The following is a 25,358-nucleotide window of genomic DNA, read 5'->3' as shown; positions in this document are numbered from 1 at the left end:
AAAATATTGAGATGAACATTTGGTATTGACCAAATACTTATTTTCCACCATGATTTGCAAATAAATTCTTTAAAAATCAAACAATGTGATTTTCTGTTTTTTTTTTCCACATTGTCGCTCATGGTTGAGGTTCACCCATGTTGACAATTACAAGCCTCTCTAATATTTTCAAGTGGGAGAACTTGCACAATTAGTGGTTGACTAAATACTTATTTGCCCCACTGTATATACGTGTGTGTGTGTGTGTGTGTGTGTGTGTATGTATATATATATATATATATATATATATATATACTGTCTATATAACTCTCTAAGGTATTCAAATATGTTTATAATGGTAAAGAGCAGAAAATACCATGAATAATTTCACAAATTGTTATTCAACAGCCCTATCGTTATCATCCACGTTTTTAGATAACTCTTACTTTCATCCTCATTTAATGGGAGCGTGCAGTTTTGTGATTCATTCCTATACTGATTTCTTAGCAGCCCCCGTGCTCTTGTCTGCTTACCTTCTAGCAATATTTCAGTCTTGGCTTCATTTAACATTGTGTTGTTAACTGCTTATTCTTCTTGCTCATCCTTCTCTCCTGACTGAGCAACTAGCCCACAGCACTGGCAGTGAACTTGTATGTACAGGCTGACTGTGTAAAGACACACTGGACCCGTACATGCATTAACACACTATAACAGCCTTTCTCTCATCTCAAGCACCCTCATCTTTCTTTACATGGGTGCTTTTTTATAATATCCCTGGCCTTTTTCTTGGAGCAACTTCTGCCATTTATTAACTGACATTATAGATTTCTAGTTTGTACTACCTGAAGTCATTTCTAGAAGATAACTGTTTTATAAATCAGCAAGTCAAGTTCATTTTGAATATCTGCTTAAATGGTTAAAGGTTCTATATATTTTAATTTCATTTTATTATTTTAAAGGGTGCAGTAATACAAATTCTTTAGCTGAACACTCAAATAGAAAAAATAAGAATACCCCCTCACACCCCAACATCAAATTCTAACTAACCAAAGTTTAAAAGAAATATTAAACTAAATATTCAACTTCATCAACTTCAGTATTTTGGGCTGACAATTTATTCATAGAAAATAAGTTAAAATATAATTTAGCACAAATACGGTACGTGCCTTTAAATCAGGCGAAAATTAATCAAATATAAGTCAAGATAGAATTTTTTTTTTTTTTACCAGACAGCTTATGTGACCTTCGGTGCTGAATATTTCTCATTTCTTTTACTTTTTAATACATTTAAATATTTTTGTATGATTTTAAGATCAATGTGAACAACCAGGTCACAATTTTTACCTGTTACCGTAAAATCTGGCTCCACTACGTTAATGTATAGTATAGAAAGATTTTTCTAAGTAAGAGCAATATTCGCAATGTTTTAATGTAGCCTTCGCAATATTTCTTGCCTGCTCCCTTCTCTCACCCGCCATACCGCTTCCACTCTTGTCTGTAGAGGTGGGAATATTGGGGCACCTAACGATTCGATTACGATTCAGAGGCTCCGATTCGATTATAAATCGATTATTGATGTGCCCCCCACCGCTTTTAATATTTTGTATTTAATATTTTCATTAGATCCAAAATTATTCAAAAATTCGATCGGGCTAAACCAAACTAATATTTCAGTATCAATTTAACAGTTAAAAACAGTAAATAAAATACTCAAGTTTCCATTCTGTATCAGCAGCTTTAAACTACATTCAATTAAATTAATGTCGTTAATCAACCGTTAAAGTTGTTGAAATTGCTCCAGTTATTCCATAATTTCCCTTCTGTCTACTTTCGACATGTCAAAGTTTTAAAACTGTTTCATCATTTAAAGATAGATTCAAGTCAAGATTTTGCCAATTTAGGAGTATTTTAGATAAAAAGTTAATTAGGTTCGCTACAACAGAGCCTTCTGGAGAAGTCTACTGCTTTAAGATGGCGGCTGTTTACTAATGCCGGCAAGTCTGTCATTTCGCATCTAGTTCTACATGTATGTGATATCTACCATAGCCGTATTTGGTTGTATGTTTGTACCAACTACCAACTGGGCATTGTTTGTAGCAGCTGTTGGCCGCAGTCAGGTATTATTGTTTTTTTATGAGTTGAGGCATGAGTTGAACATGATATTTACTCTCGGTCCGTACCTCATTGCATCCTGAAGACCGCACTAACTGTGTTTTACTTCCGCTTTACCAGGCATAATTCAATAATTGGGATTTGGATGTTTGTGAATCTTTTTCGAATATTACGAGGCGGAATTGCGAATAATCCAAGAATCAGAAATTTCCCTCTACTTGTCTGTAGTCTAGTCACTTCCCGGCTCGATTACTGTAACTCACACGGTCTCCCAAATAAGTCCCTCCAGAAACTGCAGCTCCTCCAAAACTCAGCAGCACGCCTCATCACTTAGACCCCACCACACACCACATCACTTCCATCCTCCATCATCTTCACAGGCTCCCAGTAAAACTAAGAATCAATTACAAGATCCTTGTAATTACCTAAATAATTAAATTAAATTAAAACACTCCATTGCCTAGCCCCTCCCTACCTATGCAATTTCCTCTGTATAACCTGTCCACCCCGTTCACTTCGCTCCTCCTCTATCCTCCACCTTTCAGTCCCCTGTGTCCGTCTCGCCATCTTGAGTTCCAGAGCTTTTAGTCACTGTGCCCCCCAGGTCTGGAACTCTCTACCCCTCGATCTTCGCAATATATACACCGTCTCACTTTTCAAATCCAGACTCAAAATACAACTGTTTACACTTTCTTACCCACCATGATCGTTATCTCGGTTTTATCCTGACCTCTTAAACTTTTAATTTACTCTTATCCTGCTTTTAATCTAATTTTATGATCGTTTTGTTATTCCTGTTGAGCTATTGTGTTCCCATCTTTCTTGTGAAGCGTCTTTGCGTGTCTTGAAAAGTGCTCTAGAAATATTATTACATTATTATTCCAATTAGGGCTTCGACACACACTTACAAAAATTGCAACTTTGCAACCTTTTGCTTTAAAAGCAGAACAACGAAAATATCCCCACTGTGCTCCCCCAATTATAGCTCAGGACTCATTATATTCTTATACACTGGCTGGGAGCTATATTCCTGGTTTCCTATTGATTAGTTATGCCTGGCTGCTGTTATGTGCAGATGACCAGGGAAGCCCCCAATTGGCCAGTAGAGGAAGAGAGAGAGCGTGTGTAAGAAATGTAGAGAAGGGGACAGAGGCTTAGAGCAAGAGGGAGCGAGCACAGACATGGGAGCAGCTGAGAAGATATAGCATTTCCATAGAAGTGTGATAATATAAAGTGTTTAATATAAAGACTAGATGACCAGTACTGATTTTTATTTAGTTATTTTTTAAAAGTTCTAACTATATTTTCGCTGGGTTAAACTTGGAAAGCTTCTTTAGCTATGGCTTCTTTTCTTCCTTTCTGGAATATAAATTGACACCATCACCAATGGAATGACTGGGATTTCAAAAAATTAAAAGTGAAGTATGTTTCAACAACTTGCTGACGTCGGATAATATGCCTTACCTGAGAGACTGATAACTGGAGCACCGTCTATTTGTGGAAATTCAAAGACAAATCTTTCTTTGGAGTACAGGACCTGACTAAAATTCTTTTGTAGATTTGTCCGTTTTGTTTTAAGGCATAACTGCAGTTTCACACTTCTATGTTTCTTACTGCTATCTTTTTTTGATCTTTTTCCTTTTTAACCTGTAATACACAAATATGTGAGATAGTTCTACTCCTGTAGGGAAACGCTTAAGAGGGTGAAATGTCACATTAAAATACAATACCTTGCGTTGTAAAAGTTAAATTCATGTTGTTGTCAAAGCGACAAACATGGGAAGAGTCCCCACACTTGTGGACTTCTATGATCTTAATGGACTGAGACAAATGAACAAGAAAAGAGGAAATCCAATCCAACATTGCGCAGTGATTTCCGTTGTTCTTTGACGACATGACCTACATTATGTAGACACAAGAGATTTTGAACAGCTACTGTTTTGTCATCTCTGTAAAAGTGGAGATGCATTAAGATAAGTCAAAGAAGACTGGACTACCTCATACTCTGTTGTTATTATTTACATTTCTGCAGCTATGACTACTTACTTCCATAACCATGAATTCTGTTGTAGCCCGAAAAAGCCCAGCAGCGGCTCCTCTAAGAGTAAATCTGGTAAAGGGAAGGGAAAGTCCAGCAAGAGCCACAATCATTCCAAGCATAGTCAGAAATTACTGCAAGTACAAGCAAATCAATTGCAGCGTTCCCCGTTACACTCACCAAAGCACAATGCTCATTTGCCAAAACAAGGATGTCATTCGCCCAAGCGTCTTCTTCCTTCGCCTTCTCCTAGCTATTACCACATAGCCCCACCATCTCCAAGTAATCAGCTAGCTCCACCATTACAGAACTACCAGCTGGCTCCGCAATCACCAAGTCATTTACTCCACTCGGCAAGCCACCATCAGTTCTACCTCTCGCCAAGCCATCACCAGCTGCAGCATTTCTCTCACAACCAGCAACAGTTTCAGCCTCCAGCCTCTGGTGGTCGCCCACTCTCCACACCATCATCACATCAACTCTATCACCAGCATCAGCCGTCACAGCCACAAACCCACTTAAACAGTCAGAATTCCTTGTTTCAACAGTGCCAACACAGTTATATTCCTCCTCTGCCACACTGCTCACAATCTCTTTCCATCCATCCATTCCACTCGCCACAGACTCCACTGTGTTCAGCACTGGCTGGTTATGGGTGGAACACATTGCCCACACACCTGGCCAACAGGGCCACGCGAGGAAATTTCCCAAACTTGAGAGACAATGTGGCAAAAAGTCCAACGAAAAGCAAAACCAAAGCAAAGGCTTGGAGCAGACCATGGCCAAATGATTCCTATATGTGGAATTCACACTCTATGGAACCACCCATTCAAGTACACAACTTTCCACAAATACAAGCCCATGTGCAGGTAGGTAACAAGTAATGCAGTACCTCCAACACTTCTCAAAATGTGACAAATTACAGAAATTATATTTTCGACAAAAACAGGAATTGTTAGTACCATAATGTACATGCAACTCAGACTCAATTTTAAACCTACCGAACCTTAAAGTGGAGCAATCAAGGTTTTAAATGTACGTTGAGCCGTTTGCAAATCGGAATACACTTACATACCCATCACGACTGATTCCTAATTATTCTGTCAATGCAGTCAGTGTTTCCCTAGGATTTTTTGAAGCTGCGGTGGTGGGCTGCATCGGAGTCGGACTGCCTCACCATGTCGTGCCACGGCAAAATTGCGTCATATCATGACATTTTTTTTCACATTTTGCTTCCCCAAAAGAACCATAACAAAGATCTATAGACCCTACTCACGTGACGTCCCAGCCACGCCCCTGCGCCATGTTTACCATTTGTCCGTCTACTCGTCATGTTAATGCATTATCGCTTCGTAAATTCCTCCTATTATGGCGTGTTTTTCTGCTCGTTAACATTAATAATCAAAATGATGAAGGCGTGTGTGGCGGTCGGTTGCAAAAACAGAGAAGATAGATGGAGAGACTTGAAGTTTTACCGTATTCCGAGAGACCCGAAGATTATGTAGTAGTCATTTTATATCTGGTAAGATGCATTTAATATATATTTATAGGGTTTTGGGCTGACAACCACAATTAAGATCATTGCTAGGCTAATCGCCGACAACATACACTCAGACGTTGTGAATGAACTACCTGAAAATATATAATTATAAGGGGATAATAAGACAGTTGTCATACAATTAATTTACAATTTCACTATTGAGGTCAAAAGCCAAAAAATAAATTCAACTAGGGACAATCTGGAGTAGTGCTATCGCACTTCATATTTACTACATATTATATATGTATGTAGTGAGAGTGCTATCGCTAAACCATATAAACATTAAAAGCCCTAGCTCCATTGACAAATGACATGAAATACATTAGACTTGACAGTGGATGTTAGCAAGAACAAAAGATTTTGAATTGAAAATTTCGTAACTCACCTTCCCGAGCACAAGATAGATTCCTGCCGAATTTTCGTGGACGAGGACCTGTTTCACCCAACCAGCAACTAAGTATTTATAAGCCTCCAAGCTCTTAGTTTTTCAAACTTTCGTGAGAATAGGCTGATTTTGTGTGGACAAGATAGTTGTAAATATCAGGGCAGCAGATTTCAGGCAGAGACGGCGAAGACAGCGGGTCGAAAAACATCGATTTAGGCATCAAATATGGATCTGGCGAATGGATAAACTGAAGCTTTTCCACATAACGCCTTTTATGCAATGCATCCAATGAGTTTACAGCGTCAGATAACACCGGGGCTTCCATGAATTGCTCTATAACTTGCACGACTAATTGAAAACAATGAGAATAGGTCTAAAAAATACGGACAATATGGCGGCCGGATACAGCGACACGTCATTTTGTGACGTAGGTGAGTAGGGTCTATTTGAAATATTTCATGAGCCAGGCTAATGTCGTAGCTCTCAGCTACGGTTCATGTACCTAAAATGCGTAGCTGATTACAGTTACATTACCCTACGTAATAATACGACTGTTTTTTCTCGTAGCAATAGTATGACTTACATTTCGTAGTCCTTCTTTTTCCTTTTATTTGGCCTTAATATGTACTACATTAACACAACAATAATAGTACTTCTGTTAATGGACCAATGGTGTAGGTTTGAATAGGGACATTAGGGACATAACACTAGGAACTTTTCAGGATGCTGAAATTGTCCCCACCAAATTTTAAGCAACCTTTTTGCATTATATAATGAGTTCAGTAATAGAGGTCATTTAGATTGTCTTCACATATTTTGTAAGGATAGAATCGACCCTACCAATATTAAGTGAATTACCTTCATTATCTTCAGACTTACACTGACACCATATTTTCTCCTCAAATGCACATTTGATTGGTAGATGACTAAATTCCCTTGTTTTCAATCTACTAGAAATAAGTGAGATTATCTGGCAGTGCTTTAGGTAAATTTTACTCAGATTGCTTGAAATATGATTATTTTCAGACAGCTATTTTTTAAAACTTATTTTAAACAAAAAAAAAAAAAAAAATTATCGTCAGGAATGTTCTTAATTCAACAAGTGTTATTGTTCAAAACAATATTTGAAAGCATTTTCCCCCTTGATTTTGGTGAAAAATGACGAACCTTTAGATTTGTAGGTTTAATAAGAACAAATGGTAATATTTACCTAAAGTAAATTGAATAATCAGACCCGTTAATCTGTTAACTAGTCTTTAACACCCGAAACAAGATGGAGACAATTATTCGAATAGATTTTTTAAAAAATTATCGTATTAAAACGTTCTAAATTTGCAGTGTGAAAGTTGGTACATCAATACAGATTTATTTTTGCATTGATCATTTAGCCTATCAATTAATTAGGTTGAAATTGGTGGTGAGAAATGTAGCCCTGACCCCAGTTCACCCAATCTGGTCTTATTACGGTAATGTCCGTCTTATTACGGTAATGTCCGTCCCCAGCAAAAAGCGTACATGCATGTTATGCTGTTATTTCGTCCCTACCAATATTGAGACCAAACCTACTTCCTGGTAATGGATCCATTTCAAGGAGTTGGTGGAAATTCTACTTGCCGTGTAAAGAGATTTCCTAGTTTCGGTGAGAAGGTGATTTTTTGTTGTTGTTGTTCGTGAACGCCATTCCACACAAACACGCATTGAGGTACCAGTTAGTTCAACAAGGAGAAGTATGACAGTAATTCTTCGAGTGTCCCAGAGCTCGCGAAACTTGGATAAAAAGAGCGCATTTATCAAGGTTTTGTCAGCCGTAATTGCATATATCCGTCCGCCGAAACAGCCTGGTAGCAGATATAAGAAGTGTGCCTGCCCCTCTGCTATTGAACACGTTGATATTAGCGCGGCGGCGCTCTCCCTGCCTCTCGGCGCAATTTCATTCAAACTTGCCGTTCCGTCCAAGACAGCCGTCGTCCACTGCTTACTTTCGCCGAAAAGTCCAATCCAAAATACTGTATTGACCCGGATGGGGGGGAAGAAGGAGAGGAGTCTGTATTGGCTTACCCACTTTATTGTGGCAAAAATAATAAAGAAAAACAATAACAATATAACAGCAGGGCTTGCGTGACATGCGACCGCTATCTTGCTTCCCTCTACGTCACAGCTCCTCGTCCGAATGTCTCTTAAGGGGGCTTCGCAGAGTTACGGACATTACAATAGACAATGAATAGGTTGCCGCTGAACCCTTTACACTAGGCTGCCGCTAGTTTGAAACGGCCTTAAATTAAACATTTTTTTTTTTTTTTTAAACAGTTCTTTTGCACGGCGTGGCAGCTTTTATTTTGGTGTGGCGGTGCGCCACAATAATTAATATGTAGGGGAAACCCTGGCAGTTCTTTTAATTCATCATTTACTGAATTAATATCAATGGGAATGTGGAAGGAAAACACGAAATGGATCAAGGGTAGAACAAAGTTTATATTGCTTTTTTTGTGGTTAACACGCTTTTTCACGTTTAAATTAAAGTATTACTTCTAATACTGTCTCATGTTGCTTGTCAACACAGAATCAATATGCTCTTTAATAGCAGCTTGTGTTACATAGCCAACAAGACAATAATTATAATCTTTGTCTCACTGCTTGGTTAGCATTCATGCTTATAAAAAGCACTGTACTCCTTTTAACTGTGGGTTCAGCAAACTGGGAAGATTGTAGCTAATTTTTCACATGAAGTGATTTGAACGCATGCAAAGATCAACACATTAAGTTAAGCTAGATAATTAGGGGCCACCTTGACAAGCAGTATTCCCTCTAAGCTGCACGCATGCGCAATCGCGCACTGCTTGCACAGACTCAGCACAAAATAAAATTCAGCAGAAACGTATTGTAGCGTCACCAGGACTACTGTGTGATGTGTCAGCGCGACACAACTATTGGTGAGTTCGATACGGCAACGCGACACTCCTATTGGTGTGTTCCATACAGCAACGCGACACTCTCATAGGTGGGTTACTGACACCACGATTGTATATAGTCGTGAGGTGCATGAGCTATGGAGTGCAAAGAAAAAAAAAAAAGAAATGTGGTTCCTTTAAGATAGAATGGCTGTCAGAGTATACAGAACAACAATTGGTGAAACTTTATTATTATTTTTTTTTAATCCGTCCTGTAAAGCTGCTCAGACACAGAGAATATGAATCTTGAGTGTCCTTATTGTCTGAACATTTTTCATGTGGAGTATGATATGCTCCTATTGTTGTTTCATTTATTAACTCCACTGGTGAGCCTTACTCAGGTCTAAGCAGGACTCTAACATATAACACAGTCTCAACAACAACAAGATTTTTGTCTTTTTCATTTCAGGTGGGCCAAATCAGTTTTATCAAAATTAAACTAAGTAAAATAAGCCATATAACTTGCTGTGATGCAAGTTTATAACAGATACGATACTGGTGTGTGGCCAAGGGGACACATGTGGTGTTGTTCACAGTGGTCCTTGGTGTGCTCAGGGAGCTTGTGTGTCTGCTCAGACAAATGAAAAATTAGAGGGAACATTGTTGGCAAGTGAAAATATGATCAACGCTTGAACTGTCTTTATGAGGATTTGCAGCCACAGCTCACTCATTTTTTTCATGGTTGAAAATTACAATTCAAACTCCAGACATGCTTGAGCACAAACGACCATTACCTAACTCCACACCCGGCGAAAATTTCACGAAGCAGGTTTAATGAAAATGTGGTATCTGTTTACTCTGTTGTAGGTGAAATTATGGGTTTTCAATTCCACAAAAGGTGGTTAAACAACCTGAGAAAGAGTATGAAACAACTTCAACAGTAACTGAGATAATAATTACCACAGAACATGTGCCCCCTAGTGTTATCCCGTGCACCCCTCCTGGCCGGGGGTGGGTTGGGGGGGTTGCGCCTCTGTCCCCTTGGTCTGTCTCCGGCCCTGTCTGCCTCTCGGGACCGCGGCGGCTGTTGCTGCCCTCCTGCCGGTGGGGTCGTCGGCGGGGCCCAGGGGGCTTTGGGTGAGGCTTGCTGTCCCTTGCCGGTGGGGTGGAAATCCCATGGTGTCCGTCGCTTGGTGTAGCGCCTGCTCGGGGTGCAGGGGGAGGGGTGGGCGGTTGCAGGTGCGCGTGGGTGGTCTGGGGCGGTGGTTGGTGGTGCGTCCCCTCTTGCCATCCCTGAAGGCAGTTTGATGGGTGCGCGGGTGGCCCGGGTGACCACCCTGGATCCACGTTTTATCTATGTGGCAAATAAGAATGACAAAAGTATGTAGTATGGTTTTTGCTTCCATCAAATGATTAAAAAATACATTATATCATGGCATATCGCTATAGTGAAATTAAATAGCCTAGGTTTTTCACAATTTTGCACACCACTAGTAGCACGGCAGCAAATGGCTGCCAACCTGTCACAGTCTAAATAGATTGGACGTCTGTAGCCGCCAATTAGCCAATGAGTTAATCTGTCCTTATGCAACATTACCACTTTCTGTCATGCACTCAATTAGCATCAAATATTCTGTGCTGCACTGCGTTTCTTTGCAAATGGAAGTTTTGTGTTGTATTTTTTAATATGAGATGGTAAGAATTTTTCGGAAGGCAGCCTCATGCTGAGCGGTCATTAAAATTTGCCTTGTCCTGAAACAGCTTTAACTAGTCTTTGTGGTTTTGCCTGAATATTCACCTGTCAATACCATCAAGAGGGCGTTCTACCGAATTGTATCTGAATGGTGTGGATATCCATTACATAACTTTCATATTATACAGTATGTTGTTAATGACGTTATACTGTGGCCTCAGACTGTGATTTTATTTTCTTCTGGGATTTCCCACCCTCCATCCCTTAAATTTAGTTTTGTTTTTTGATTTCAAGTAATTTCCCATCATTCTTTTGTCAGAATAAGAGAATGCTGAGTTTTCCATCTCAGAATTGTTGAACTCTTAGTTGAGATTTTACTCAGTTCAACAAAACCGCTTTGAAAAAATGGTGGTTCTCATGGAAATTTAAGTGCCTGTGACACGAAAAAGCATGTTTATTTCATAATACACGTGGTATTTTATGCTCCTGAATGAAATGGACCGTTTGGATGTTTGTGGAAGTGATCGCTATATGTATTTAGTTTTTTTTAGCTGCGCATGTTAGCTGCACAACAACTGCAGCCGCCCTCCTTCACTGAGTCTTTCGCTGTTTACAACTGCACCGTGTAGTAAAGCATTATTTTGCCATATTCATGTTGACCATTTGGCAGCTAAACGGTCCTCCGACGTCGGCCGGTTTGTTCAGCAGTCATTGTCCAGCTGCTTCTCCGGCGAGTTCTCCTGTCCGTAGTGGCAGGGGAACAAGCTGTAAATTGCTCTCCGCCGGGCGGTTTGCCGCTCGCCGTAGACAATCGACAACCCAGTCGTCATGTGAAATTATCCGGGCTAGTTATGTGTAATTTTCCGCTTCAAAGACTGAAACATCACTCTGTTCGGGTTAGCATGTCGGCTAGCTGTCATGCTTCTTGGTTTGTTTACATTGTCCGAAGCCGGGGAAGGGAAATGACATAAGCCCGATTTATGTGGCATAAAATATCGTTCGGGAGGTGCGACAGTAAAGGTGAAGTCGACAGTTTTGACCATTATGGAGTAATTTTGCCATGTCGTCTTGAATAAATGCATTTTTATTATTTCATATTCCATTTAGCACAAGACTGTTATTTGTCATGACCATGCCATTTACTTAGCTATTGGGGAAAATACTTGGATAAAAACATTATCCTGTAAAAATATTTGAGTAGAGAGACTGAAACAATGACATTTTGCGGCTCTCTTCGTCGCGTTTTCCTCGTTGTGAATTATTCCCCCTCAATGGGCTGCATACTAAATCAGATGAAATCGTGACTCCGCTGACGTCATCCACCTGTTGGGGCCCTATAATGGTAGGCGTGGCTAACCGGCAGATTAAAAGACTAATTTCTTGTCATCTGCGCTTTGCTAAATTGTTATATATAGTTGAATCGTCTCAAAACATGATTCTAATTCACATAATAATCCTATTTAAGACTTTTTTTCTCCTGTCGTACGCACTTTAAAGCCATAAGGATGTTGACATGCAGGGATAGAGAAGTGATGTCTGGATTGCGTGACACAAACTGGCCTCCAAGAGTATCTAATTTCAAGAGGACCTTATTTCTGTCAAGCCAACATACACGGCAAGCTGTTTGAAACCGATGTTGTGATTCATCTCTACAGAAAATACATAAAATGCTGTATTTGATTTTCCTGATATTTCCTGTATTGAAATATTACTACTGGTTTTATCAGTGCATAAAAGGTAAGATTCACAAAAATACAGCTGCATGTCTGTTGCTGTAAATCTGGACACAGTAATAGGTAGTTTGAATCTTAATTAATGTGATTAGCATGGCAGTTCTAATTTCATTAGTGTCAAACTCCATCTCTTTAGCTCAGAAGGCAAATGAAGTTTCATTACATATCAGGAAGAAATAGTGAACATTTATCATGTAATAAACAGCATGTGTGCGTCATAGTTACACAACACATCTCAGCATATGGCAGCCATGAAATTTAACTGTACTATTTTGGCTGAATAAATTAAAATGTATGAAGTGAAATTCATGCACGCTATTAGTATTATTTCTGATCCTTTATATTTGATCTTTGAAATATATTCTTTTGTAAGCATTTTTATTATTTGTTTCTGCCAAAGTTTTACCTTTTTTGCAGTTTCAATCTATTTTGACAATGTGATTCATATTTCAAAGTGGTAATGCTATTGTTTTTACAGTAAAACTGATACAAAATATATAAAATTAATACACTTCTTAACCCAAACCAAAAATAACTTGTGTAGGTGGATATAAACTAGTGGTATTCTGAATGTATGTTAATTTTAATCTGTAATAAACCATACTTAAAGGTTGACAGGGTGTTTATAATAGCAGCACTTTTTGATCACGAATATTTTGAGATTCATTTATATGACCAAAAAAAAAACACCATTTAAATGGACGAACACCCACAGACATGCTTGCATACACACACACACACAGTTACATAAGCATGCAGTCTCACTTGGCGTGTCAGTCGAATTAACAGCTCACTGACAGTCTTTTCTGTCAATGATACACAAATATTCAAATAAATTAACTTAAAGATGAATTATAAGAAGTTAGTGAGTTGTAATGTAGGTTGGATCGCTGAACAAAACAAAAATAATCTGGAATGATGTTAGGTCACTATTGCTTGAACACCTAAAAAAAAAATAATAATAAAAGGTCAAATGCAATTCCATTTTAGTTAAGAACAAAAACATGCATCTTTTCTTTCAATATCAATATATAAAGTGTAATTTTGTGCATTCAATTTGTTTGCATATCTGTACCTTCTGCTTCTTATTGCTGTTGTTGAGTTGACTCCTCCTACAATGCCATTAATCCCTCTGATCCTCTCTCTTTTTTGGTTCCCATGTGGGATCAAGCATCCATTCAGCATGACTGACAGATTGGACACGTGGTGGACAGAGAGTGAGAGCGAGAGACAAAGAGCAATTGAGAGAGAGAAGATCAAGGGATGTGATGGATGAGAGCGATTGAGATTAGTTTTGTGAGATGTTCTTGCTTTGTTGCACATTAGTGTTGCAACGTCTGAGTGGACAGTTTATTATAGTTTTGTTGCACGGTTAAGTTTTAGAGGATGTTGGACAAGTAAATGTACATTTCATTTACTGGCTTGCTCATGTTTGGTTCCTGGAAGAGGACTTCAACGTTGGATTGCATTATTATTCTTTGTGGAGAAAGTGACATGGAGAAAATTTGGAGATTTTTAAGTTGAATGGCTGTGTGGAATGTGACCTCTGTATTATCCAAGGAGAAAATTGTATGTACAATTGAATAGAAAGCGTTTACTAAGCAGAAAAGAAGGAAACCCCATGTCTAGGTCATTTCTTGTCATCAAATACCTTCGGTATTCAGAATTTTGTTGAAAATTAGAGATAGACTGCTGGCAGCTTGTTTTTTTTTTTATTTGTTTACAGCAAAATAGTATGTAAAAACTGTGCACGTTAACCGGTCAGTCTACTAAGATGTTGTTGAGAAATGTATTGCTAATTGGCATATAAATTATAAATGTGCCAGTAATTCATTTGAATATCAATTGTTTGATTGCCGAGTGGCCCTCATAAATGATGCTTTGCATTTTAGTAGTACAGTAGTCTTGACTATTGTAAGGGCTGTGCAGTATGTCATGTTGTGCATACAGTCGCTTCACTCTAGTAATCTGTAGCAGATGTACTCAACATGCTCTACCAAAACATGAGACGAGTAAGTTATTTTAGGTCTACATTGTGTGTATTTATACTTCACTTTTTGTTCTTTAAATGCTGTATCATATTGTTTATCCCACATCATATTTTCTCTATTTTGCAGGCCAACCCCCCTCCATTGGTGGTCAACACAGACAGTGTCGACACCCCCCCATATGTGAGTATCAAGCCAGTAATGCAGACTTAAAAGTCCGTTACATTGATATGGAAGCCATTATATTTTGAATGAAAAAAAAGCTAAAATGCTGCACATATTTTTCCCTTAAGAAAAAGATAATTGTTATTGGATGAGAAGACAATATTTGTGTTATTGGCGTTGTAATGATTCATACTGTAGCTGATGTAGCATCACTTTCCCGATATTGACCAACCACCATCATGTGATTGATTGGTGATTCATTTAAAATGAGCTGATATGGGCTGCACCTACAACCCAGAATAGTTTAAGTGGTACAGAAATTACATGGACAATTGTTATGCATCATAATTATTACATGTACATGTTCATATGTATACCTACATTTGTTTTTCTTAACAATTCATTGATAATAATTTCATGCATAGAACGTTTTATTTTGTGCATATATTGCCTCCTATTTTAAAATACTATGGTATGAAAAAGTATCTGAACCTTTTGGAATTTCTCACATTTCTGCATAAAATCACAATCAAATGCGATTTGATATTTGCCAAATCACGCAGATGAAAAAAACAGTGCTTTAACTAAAACCACCTGAACATTTATAAGTTTTCATATTGTAATGAGGACAGTATGCAAACAATGACAGAAGGGAGAAAAATAAGTGAACCCTTTGCCTAAGGAGACTTCAAGAGCAATTTAAACCAATTTTTACCAAACAATTTAAGTCAAGTGTGTGCCCAATCACTGATGAGTGGTTTAAAGCTGCCCTGCCCACTATAAAACACATACCTGGTAAGAATTGTCTTGATGAGAAGCATTGTCTGATGTGCATCATGGCTTGGTCAAAACAGCTGTCTGAAGACTTGCGATCAAGGATTGTTGATTTGTATTAAGCTGGGAAAGGATACAAAACCATCTCCAAATGTCTGTATATTCATCAATCGACAGTCAGAGAAGTTGTCTACAAATGGAGAAAGTTTGGCACTGCTGCTTCTCTCCCAAGGAGTGACCGTCCACCAAAGATGATGCTAAGAGTTCAGTGCTGAACACTCAGAGAGGTAAAAAAGAACCCTAGCGTGTCTGCTGAAGACTTACAGAAATCACTGGCACAGTCCAATATCTCTGTGCACACATCAACTATATGTAAAACTATGGCCAAGAATGATGTTCATGGGAGGACTCCACAGAGAAAGCCACTGCTGTCTAAAAAAAAAAAAAAAAAAAAAAAAAAAAAATTCTGTTGCTCATTTGATGTTCGGAAAAACACTCCACAGAAGACACTCCACTGAAGTTTTGGCAAAATACTTTGTCGACTGATGTAACCAAAGTTGAATTGTTTGGGAGTAACACACAACATCCTGTGTGATGAAAAAATGGAACAGCTCACCAACATCAACACCTCATCCCCACCTTGAAGCATGGTGGAGGGAGCATCATGATTTGGGGCTGTTTTGCTACCTCGGGGCCTGAACAGCTTGCAATAATTAATGGAAGTATGTATTCAGAAGTTTATCAGGATGTTTTATAGGAAAACCCGAGGTCGCCTGTCAGACAATTGAAGCTAAATAGAGGATGGTTGCTGCAACAAGACAATGATCCAAAACACAGAAGTAAATAAACTTCAGAATGGTTTCAGAAGAACAAAATACACGTTCCTGAGTGGCCAAGTCAAAGTCCATACTTGAACCCCATTGAGATGCTGTGGCATGACCTAAAGACATTCATGCCAGACATCCCAGGAATCTGACTGAACTACAGCAGTTCTGTAGACAAGAATGGTCCAAGATTTGGCCTGATCGATGTACCAGACTGATCTGTAGCTCCAGGAAGCGTCTGGTTGAAGTCATTGCTGCCAAAGGGTGGCTACAAAATATTAAATGTGATGGTTCACTCACTTATTTTCCCCCTTTCTGTCATTGTTTGCATACTATCCCAAACCTATAAATGTTTGGGTGATTTTAGTTGAAGCAGACACTGTTTTTCATCTTTGTGATTTTGACAAAGATCAGATCACATTTGATGGGGATTTTATGCAGAAATGTGAGAAATTCTAAAAGGTTCAGATACTTTTTCATACCACTGTACCTTCTAATGTCAATATATGTATATACATGTATAATATGTACAACATAATACACTAGATTTTTTTTAAACTCCAGAAAACCATGGTTAAATCAGTTAGCCAGTCATTTTACTAGTAGCCAGATGCCACCGCAAATCACTGTCTGTTGTTAGCTGAGGTGATTATGTAATTACTTTGAAATGACTCCCTGATTGACTGCCTGGAAATCCGCAGAGATATAGTCCTTTCATTAAGTTTTCACTATATAATTAAAACTGTACTTGTTTTTTTTTAACCCCACCTTTTCTTTAATAAGTGGTACATACATAAAAAGAAAAAATAGGCCCTAAGCATGCGCTATTTGAGTTAACATTAGTAATATATAGAATTATGATTTTACGTCAAGTTTGTTTCAATTTGTATTAATTATAGACAATTTTGACATAGTACACGCGGGCTAATTGAATAATGTGCAATGATGGACATTTAGTTTAGACTAATCTCACAATATAGAGTCACAGATTACAGACGAGGAGATTACACAGACCGCTGGGATGCCGTACGTCCACTATGTTAATATGTACATGAGTGTGTGCGCTCACATTTCCTTCCATGCAAGAACATAGAATTATGCATCAGATTTGAGTCAGATTAACTGGCTGGTAAATTTTGAAACAGGAGAAGAAAATAAAAAATCTTGTTCACTCGTTGGTAGTCTAGTAGTGCCTTGCTCAAGGACATCACAAGAGTACTGTATGTTTATTAGGAATACAGGAATTTTTCCAATAACAGCCCAAACCTTATGGCCTGCTAATAACTGGGCGACAGTGTTTCAAACCTGGCATCATATCGTCCCAAGCCTTGTTTTTACATAACTGTACATAATGATTTTTTAAATTGTGTTTTTGTGTGATTCTTACAGATTTTTATTCTGTTTTTCTCCTTGTACTGTCTCAAACAGGTAAATGGAACAGAAGCAGACTATGAATATGAGGAAATCACATTGGAGCGGGTAAGCCATAAACTCAATGTCACCAACATTTGTATCGATACTTTCGACAATATGATAGTTACTACTTAGGGTGCGTGAGAAGGAGGGGGTCCCAGAGCAGACAAGGTCGTGATGCGTAATAATAATTTATTGGTGAGCACAAGAGGAAATGTGACCAGTGCGAGAGCCGAGGCAGGAGGTGGGTGTGGATCGTTTGGTGTGGGGCGGCAATGAGGCTCGGACGGAGGCAGGCGTAGAATCTGAAGATAGAATCGGCCTGCATATAAGAGGTCCTGGGGTGAGAGCAAAAATAGTCGTTAACTGGTAGTCAATCGAAATACCTAAGGATTGGTGATGCAACTGACGATAGAATCAGAGAAGTTGATCGGGCGACGAGGTGGCGGCGTCCACTGGCTTTTGAAGATGGCTGATTGTCATTGCCCGCACCTATGGCCGCTCCACCCGAAAGACGTCCCAAACTGTAATTGGATAAAAACAAGCGCACCTGCCCAAGGTGGGTCAGGCCTCAGGAGGTAACCCAGAGGAAAATTTTATTGCTCAAAGCTTGCTCTTCTATAGCTCGGGAGATAAACTTGAGATTCTCATCTTAGCCTCATTGCAGTTTCTATTTTGTCTAAAATGTTTCTCCTAAAATTCACTAGGAGAAATAGTTGAGACAATAAATTAGAGGGAATCATACTTGAGACTTAAGGGAGATACCTTGCTAATCTCAATTCAGTGTTTTTAATGGCTCCTTTTTCTCCTTTGAAAAAGAAAATGAGCATTATTGGAGCGACTATGGAGAAATATACGAGTCTCTCGCTCACTCTCCCTCTCATGCGCGCCCATCTGGGCGCACGCACACACGAGACACTTAAATCATGTGACCCTCTCCTCCCCCCTGACTGGATTCACCATTCTAAACACAGATCATCCACTTCATAACATCTTGATGGACCAAAGAAACAATGGTGGACACTACTCTCTCGTCACTGCAGGACAGAGGGATACAAAAGATACACCCAAAGGCATCAGGCTTTATCATTCTAGAACAAATGGCTTTAGTGAAATTCAACAGTCATTGTACTTGAAAATTGAGTACTGCTGAGAATTTTTGTCAAAGAATGTGGGCGGGCAAGTGGTGCGGACCCAAACGCAGGCAAATGGAGGCAAGGCAGACAGGCGGGCAAACATTTTTTAATTAACACCAACAAAAAACAAAGTGCAAACAATTTACATTTCAAATAGCTATAATAACATCAACAGCCATAATATTAACAACAAAGTTCAACACAGTTTTTAGACAGCAAACAAAAATTAAGTCTCTAAGCCCAGCAGTATTAGGGCTTTGAACACTGCAACAAATGTCTTTAAGTACATCTAGAATTTACGTTGTACCCCTCATGCGACATTTGTTGATCAAGGCTTTTTTCGATCGGTGTCCAATCATCCAGCGTACTGCAGCGCATGGTGTAAGATGCCTGTATAAAAGAAAGCACAAATTACAAATTGAACTAGAAACTGTAATTTCTGGAGAAATTACTATGGGGCTTTGCTGTGTGGAGATACAGATCTTAGCCCTGCCCAGATTGGTTTGGGGACATTTCGGGGTTGGAAATGAATGGGAAATTTGGACGTCCATGACCGTCAATGGCTTCGACTCACATATGCGTCAATGAAGTCCAAGTACATTGACGTCAATAGAATCTACATACATGGCTGTCAATGGCATGGACGTACATAGCCCTCATCGGCAATTGTGTACTTGTGTGTCAATGCAATGTGAATGACAATGGAAATGAATGGGAAATTTGAACGCCCATGGCCGTCAGTGGAATCCAGGTACATTGGAATCAATAGATTCGACATACAGTGCCTTGCAAAAGTATTCGGCCCCCTTGAACCTTGCAACCTTTCGCCACATTTCAGGCTTCAAACATAAAGATATAAAATTTTAATTTTTTGTCAAGAATCAACAACAAGTGGGACACAATCGTGAAGTGGAACAACATTTATTGGATAATTTAAACTTTTTTAACAAATAAAAAACTGAAAAGTGGGGCGTGCAATGTTATTCGGCCCCCTTGCGTTAATACTTTGTAGCGCCACCTTTTGCTCCAATTACAGCTGCAAGTCGCTTGGGGTATGTTTCTATCAGTTTTGCACATCGAGAGACTGACATTCTTGCCCATTCTTCCTTGCAAAACAGCTCGAGCTCAGTGAGGTTGGATGGAGAGTGTTTGTGAACAGCAGTCTTCAGCTCTTTCCACAGATTCTCAATTGGATTCAGGTCTGGACTTTGACTTGGCCATTCTAACACCTGGATACGTTTATTTTTGAACCATTCCATTGTAGATTTGGCTTTATGTTTTGGATCATTGTCCTGTTGGAAGATAAATCTCCGCCCCAGTCTCAGGTCTTGTGCAGATACCAACAGGTTTTCTTCCAGAATGTTCCTGTATTTGGCTGCATCCATCTTCCCGTCAATTTTAACCATCTTCCCTGTCCCTGCTGAAGAAAAGCAGGCCCAAACCATGATGCTGCCACCACCATGTTTGACAGTGGGGATGGTGTATTCAGGGTGATGAGCTGTGTTGCTTTTACGCCAAACATATCGTTTTGCATTGTGGCCAAAAAGTTCAATTTTGGTTTCATCTGACCAGAGCACCTTCTTCCACATGTTTGGTGTGGCTTGTGGCAAACTTTAAACGAGACTTTTTATGAATATCTTTGAGAAATGGCTTCTTCTTGCCACTCTTCCATAAAGGCCAGATTTGTGCAGTGTATGACTGATTGTTGTCCTATGGACAGACTCTCCCACCTCAGCTGTAGATCTCTGCAGTTCATCCAGAGTGATCATGGGCCTCTTGGCTGCATCTCTGATCAGTTTTCTCCTTGTTTGAGAAGAAAGTTTGGAAGGACGGCCGGGTCTTGGTAGATTTGCAGTGGTCTGATGCTCCTTCCATTTCAATATGATAGCTTGCACAGTGCTCCTTGAAATGTTTAAAGCTTGGGAAATCTTTTTGTATCCAAATCCGGCTTTAAACCTCTCCACAACAGTATCTCGGGCCTGCCTGGTGTGTTCCTTGGTTTTCATAATGCTCTCTGCACTTTAAACAGAACCCTGAGACTATCACAGAGCAGGTGCATTTATACGGAGACTTGATTACACACAGGTGGATTCTATTTATCATCATCGGTCATTTAGGACAACATTGGATCATTCAGAGATCCTCACTGAACTTCTGGAGTGAGTTTGCTGCACTGAAAGTAAAGGGGCCGAATAATATTGCACGCCCCACTTTTCAGTTTTTTATTTGTTAAAAAGGTTTAAATTATCCAATAAATGTTGTTCCACTTCACGATTGTGTCCCACTTGTTGTTGATTCTTGACAAAAAAATTAAATTTCATATCTTTATGTTTGAAGCCTGAAATGTGGCGAAAGGTTGTAAGATTCAAGGGGGCCGAATACTTTTGCAAGGCACTGTACATGGCCGTCAACGGCATCAATGCGATGTAAATTACATTACAAGTGAATTAGAAATTAGGACGTGGCATCCCATTAAAAATGAATGGAAGTTTTTGGCAAATTTCCGAGGAACCGTAATCCCCCCAAATTCTTTATACAACTTTTATGCCACTCATCATCCCAGAATTTTTGATGCCCCAATGATGACTTTTTTTTTTTTTTTTTTTTTTTTTTGGGCGAAAAATCAGCGTTCACATGCGAACGGAAAATTTTTCGAGGCCGGTTAAAAAATTCATTTGCAAATCAAATATATATATCAAATGCATTTCATTGTATTTTTTACTTTTTCTCATTTCAAATAATGGGCAGCTAAAACAGTTCAGAAAATTGTCAAAACATTTTAAAGAATAAAGTCTAAAATTGCAATCAAGTAGTAATAGTTTCTGCAGGTCGCAACAATTAAAAAGCTTTTTGCAAATTGATGCCTATAATGGAATTTTTTTTTTTTTCTTCATTTTCTGAGTCGCTTATCCTCAATGAGTTAATTTTGATTTTAAAAGAACATCTTTAAATCAATCAATCACCACCTCCCCAATGTAGATATAATTGTACGAATGGAGTTGCAAAATTCTGTCACCAAAATATAGTTTCAAGTGATGTTAAACTCCCTTTTCTAGACATTTCTTTAAAAAAAAATCCTGTAAATCAATATTTGTGCCCTAAACTGCCAATATTGATAATAATCCCAGTGATCAGACACTAATAAACAAAATGGTTATTATAGTGTCCAATGCAAGTTAAAAATAACAATCACTTTAAAAATTAGATAAGCCGTGTAGTAAGATAATTACTCAATTACCACCTTGGTCATCTCTGGGTGAGTCAGGGTCTGGGTCATAAAAGCTCCTCTTCTTCGGTGGGTATCGTACTCTTTTGGGCATCTCTTTTTCTTATTTCCTGCTGGGCCATTCAATCTGTGAAATATAATACATTGTAATAATTTCAAAAAGTGGTTCAATGTCTTATTTGGTTTTACACTGTCATCACATCGCATAATTTAGTACAGCAACTTCTTAATATCTTTAGATACACAGATTGTGTTCATTTAACCATATTAGACCACCGAAGGACTGAAAAATATTATTTAAAATCCCCCATACCAATCATCGTAAAACAAAGAGACATTAAAGTAAAAATCCATGATGATCCATGATGCTAAGATTTCTGTAAGAATTGCACTTTTCTTGGACAAGTTGTTGGGCTCTTCTTTCCTGTACACTGCTCCTAAAAAAAAAAACCTTTTTATTGCTAATATATCATGAAAAGATGCACCTTCTCAATTCCCTATGTCTCAAGTTTATAATGTTAATAGGGTGACCATATTTTGATTTCCCAAAAAATAGGACATGCTGCTCTGCCTCGGGGTACTTAAATGATACGCAGAATATACTCAAAGATGCCTTATAACTAGTTTTAAAGTATGCCTTCTCTGTATGGATAGAATATTCCGTTATACAACAAAATAATCTCCATATCCAGAGACACAAATTCAGATAGGCTTCCCAGTTTTTCAACATGCAACATTTATTTTGCCAAAAATAATCTCCCTTGGCTGTTTCCAAAGAAGTCATCCTTTTCCCGTCCAATTCAGCCGATCGGTGTACTTCCGCTAGCTGTCTGGCTTCATGGCACAACTGTAACGTGTGTGTCAAACATAGAGCTCAGAGAAAACAAACCAGCAAGCGCAGGGGTCGAGGGATTGAGGGAGAGCGGGAGGGGGGCATTGAGCAGATAATTGACCATGAAAAACCGGAGATATTATCCTTTTAATTTCAAATGAGTAATTATGAAGGAACTCTTCACTATTAAAACTAGGAACTATTTTCTCCACCAGAGGGCACTCATGCTCTTTGGACGAATAATGCCTCATTTATAGATTTTTTTCTCATTGGAATTCAATTTTTTTTTCCTTTGGCTTAATGTGGTTATGCAATGGGTTATTTTACAGTATCATTAAAACAACAGTTCATACAGATAATGTAGCGCTCAGGAAAAAAATACCATTGTTAAAAAAATAAAATAAAAAGTTATATCATTTTGAAGTAATGCTACTCTTACATGAGTGACATTTTTGCCTACTCCACCCACCTTTGGTCACCCCAATGTAAACTCGTTGCATGAAGCTAGAGAAAATGAGTCTCACTGCAATGAGAAGATGTTCCAATTGTACACAAATTATGTAACTCCAAGACTGTCTAGGGCCACTTTTTGTAGAAATAATTCCAAAGTTAATATTTTTACATGAATATGTTTACTTCAGTAAATTCATGGCCTCCCAAGCTAGCTAGCTAGCTTCACTATTTGCCACTTATTGCCGACCAGTCCCCCCCCCCCCCCAAAAAAAAACTATCAGAACTAGCATAAACACAAGCCATATAAATTATACCCAAATTCCATTCGACAAAGATGTTACTTACCCTCTTTTTTGTCCTGAAACTGTTTCTTCCTCCATTCCTCCTGACACCAACTTCATAAGTTAAGTACGACTTGACGTCGTTAGGTCAGCCTCCCCCCTATGAGTTAACCAATGACGAAGCAGCATTTGTGACTGATGGCGCTTTCTTCCAATGTAGACGTTAGGTCTGCATTATCTTCAGGGTTGAAAGTTCACGGTGTTTCGCGCCACATACAGTTTGACAGTGCACGAAGAAAACAGCGCTGCAGCGCCGGTGTAGACCGGTCAACGCTGAGTGGTTTCAGCTGCATTTTAAGTAAGAATGAATTTACAAAAATGTTCTTTATATACGCATGACTACATTAGGCTAATAAGAATAAAAAAATTAAAAAAAATTCTTTATAAGTTGAGTTTATTTGGCTTTATTAATGTACAATACATTTTCAGTTCTTGGAGTTTTTAAAGCCTTGTTTTCATTTTAATTTAAGCTAACTGAAATGTTTACATCTTCATTAATTCAATATCATATTATTTCGTTTTTATGAAATTTAATGACCTTATAATACCATCATAATAACAATTTTAGAAGGGTAACATTATTACACGTCAGTAAGAGTTTTCCTTTGTGCATTTTGTACCTACCGGTTTGTAAATGTACCACCGGGATCGTTTTCATTATGATTATTCATTTTTTTCTAACTATATGTTAATCAATTTCTCTTTATATATAATAACTATCTCTTCATATATAATATACTTTATGATTATTCAATTACTATAACCCTTTTCATTCTGAATAAATTGCATACCATATTTTGTGCACTTCTATATGTAAAATCATATTTATGAACTATCTATGCCTTTTTATCCCGTCATCCCCAACTTCATTGACCCTGCAGCTCAATTTCTAAAACCAGTACAGCATGAATATTGCTCCTCTATAGAGGATACAGATAAGTTTGATTGTGCGGTTCATTTTCAGAAGATTGGACTATTGCAGCAGTATATTTACAGGTCTTGATTTTTTTTTTTTTTTTAATCAGTCAGGACGCTGCAGCTAGTACAGAATGCTGCTGCCAGAGTCCTTACAAATACAGTACAAGGAAACTGGACCACATTACACCAGTTTTGGAAATCATTACACTGGCTTCCAGTGAGTCAAAGGATAGGCTAGAAATTGAGTCAAAAGATAGGCTAGAAATTGATACTGCTCATCTATAAAACACTTTCATGGCCTTGGACCAAAAGAATAGAGACCCCTAAGGTCATCTGGAACCGATCTGTTGTATGTTCCAAGAACAAGAACCAAGCAGGGTGAAGTAGCATTTAGTATTATGCTCCTCACCTCTGAAACAAGTTACCTGAAGGTCTGAAGTGTGCTCAAACTGTTAACTCCTTTTAAATCAGGACTAAAAACGCTTTTGTTTATCACAGCATATCCATAACGGTCTATATATTTTAACCTTCAAGCAATTTGCTTTTTATTCATTTTAAGTATAATTTTATTGCCTGTTTAAATTCTTTTTTTTCTTTTTTAATTTCATTTAGATTCTCACCAATAATATACTGTACATTGTACTTGCAACAGTGAATGACAATAGTCCATTTCTCGATACATTACTTTTTTAAGGGAAACAACAACAAAAAAGAAATTAAATAAATAATAAATAAATAAATAAGTACATATATAAACAACATACAGCAACTTAAAACATTTGGGAGCCCATCTGATATTGTTTTCTTACCCCCCAAAAAGTAAGGAGGTACTTTCTCTGTTGAGCATCAATTGAAATCCATTCTAATTGGTTTCACGTTTGTCCATTTGGACCATATCAAATAAAATGTATCAATCTCTA

At 38.3% G+C, this 25,358-nt stretch overlaps 1 protein-coding gene across 11 annotated transcripts in view; it reads left to right on the top strand.

Moving 5' to 3' along the window:
* The window catches only part of LOC130919428 (discs large homolog 1-like protein), a 249,323-nt gene that overhangs the window by 113,535 nt on the left and 110,430 nt on the right, over nucleotides 1–25,358 (top strand). For 9 of the 11 annotated variants that reach the window (XM_057842131.1, XM_057842130.1, XM_057842133.1 and 6 more), the window contains 2 exons: nucleotides 14,486–14,539; nucleotides 17,548–17,598. In XM_057842131.1, the coding sequence (XP_057698114.1) occupies nucleotides 14,486–14,539; nucleotides 17,548–17,598 (105 nt within the window). Of the gene's footprint in view, nucleotides 1–1,820; nucleotides 4,999–13,457; nucleotides 14,381–14,485; nucleotides 14,540–17,547; nucleotides 17,599–25,358 lie in introns of those variants that run through there. The other 2 variants (XM_057842136.1, XM_057842140.1) reach the window with 2 other exon arrangements.

This window comes from Corythoichthys intestinalis, chromosome 7, assembly GCF_030265065.1.
Source record: "Corythoichthys intestinalis isolate RoL2023-P3 chromosome 7, ASM3026506v1, whole genome shotgun sequence".
In the NCBI taxonomy this organism is placed as follows: domain Eukaryota; kingdom Metazoa; phylum Chordata; class Actinopteri; order Syngnathiformes; family Syngnathidae; genus Corythoichthys; species Corythoichthys intestinalis.
The sequence above is the reverse complement of the archived record's forward strand: the minus strand, read 5'-3'. Positions and strand labels throughout refer to the sequence as shown.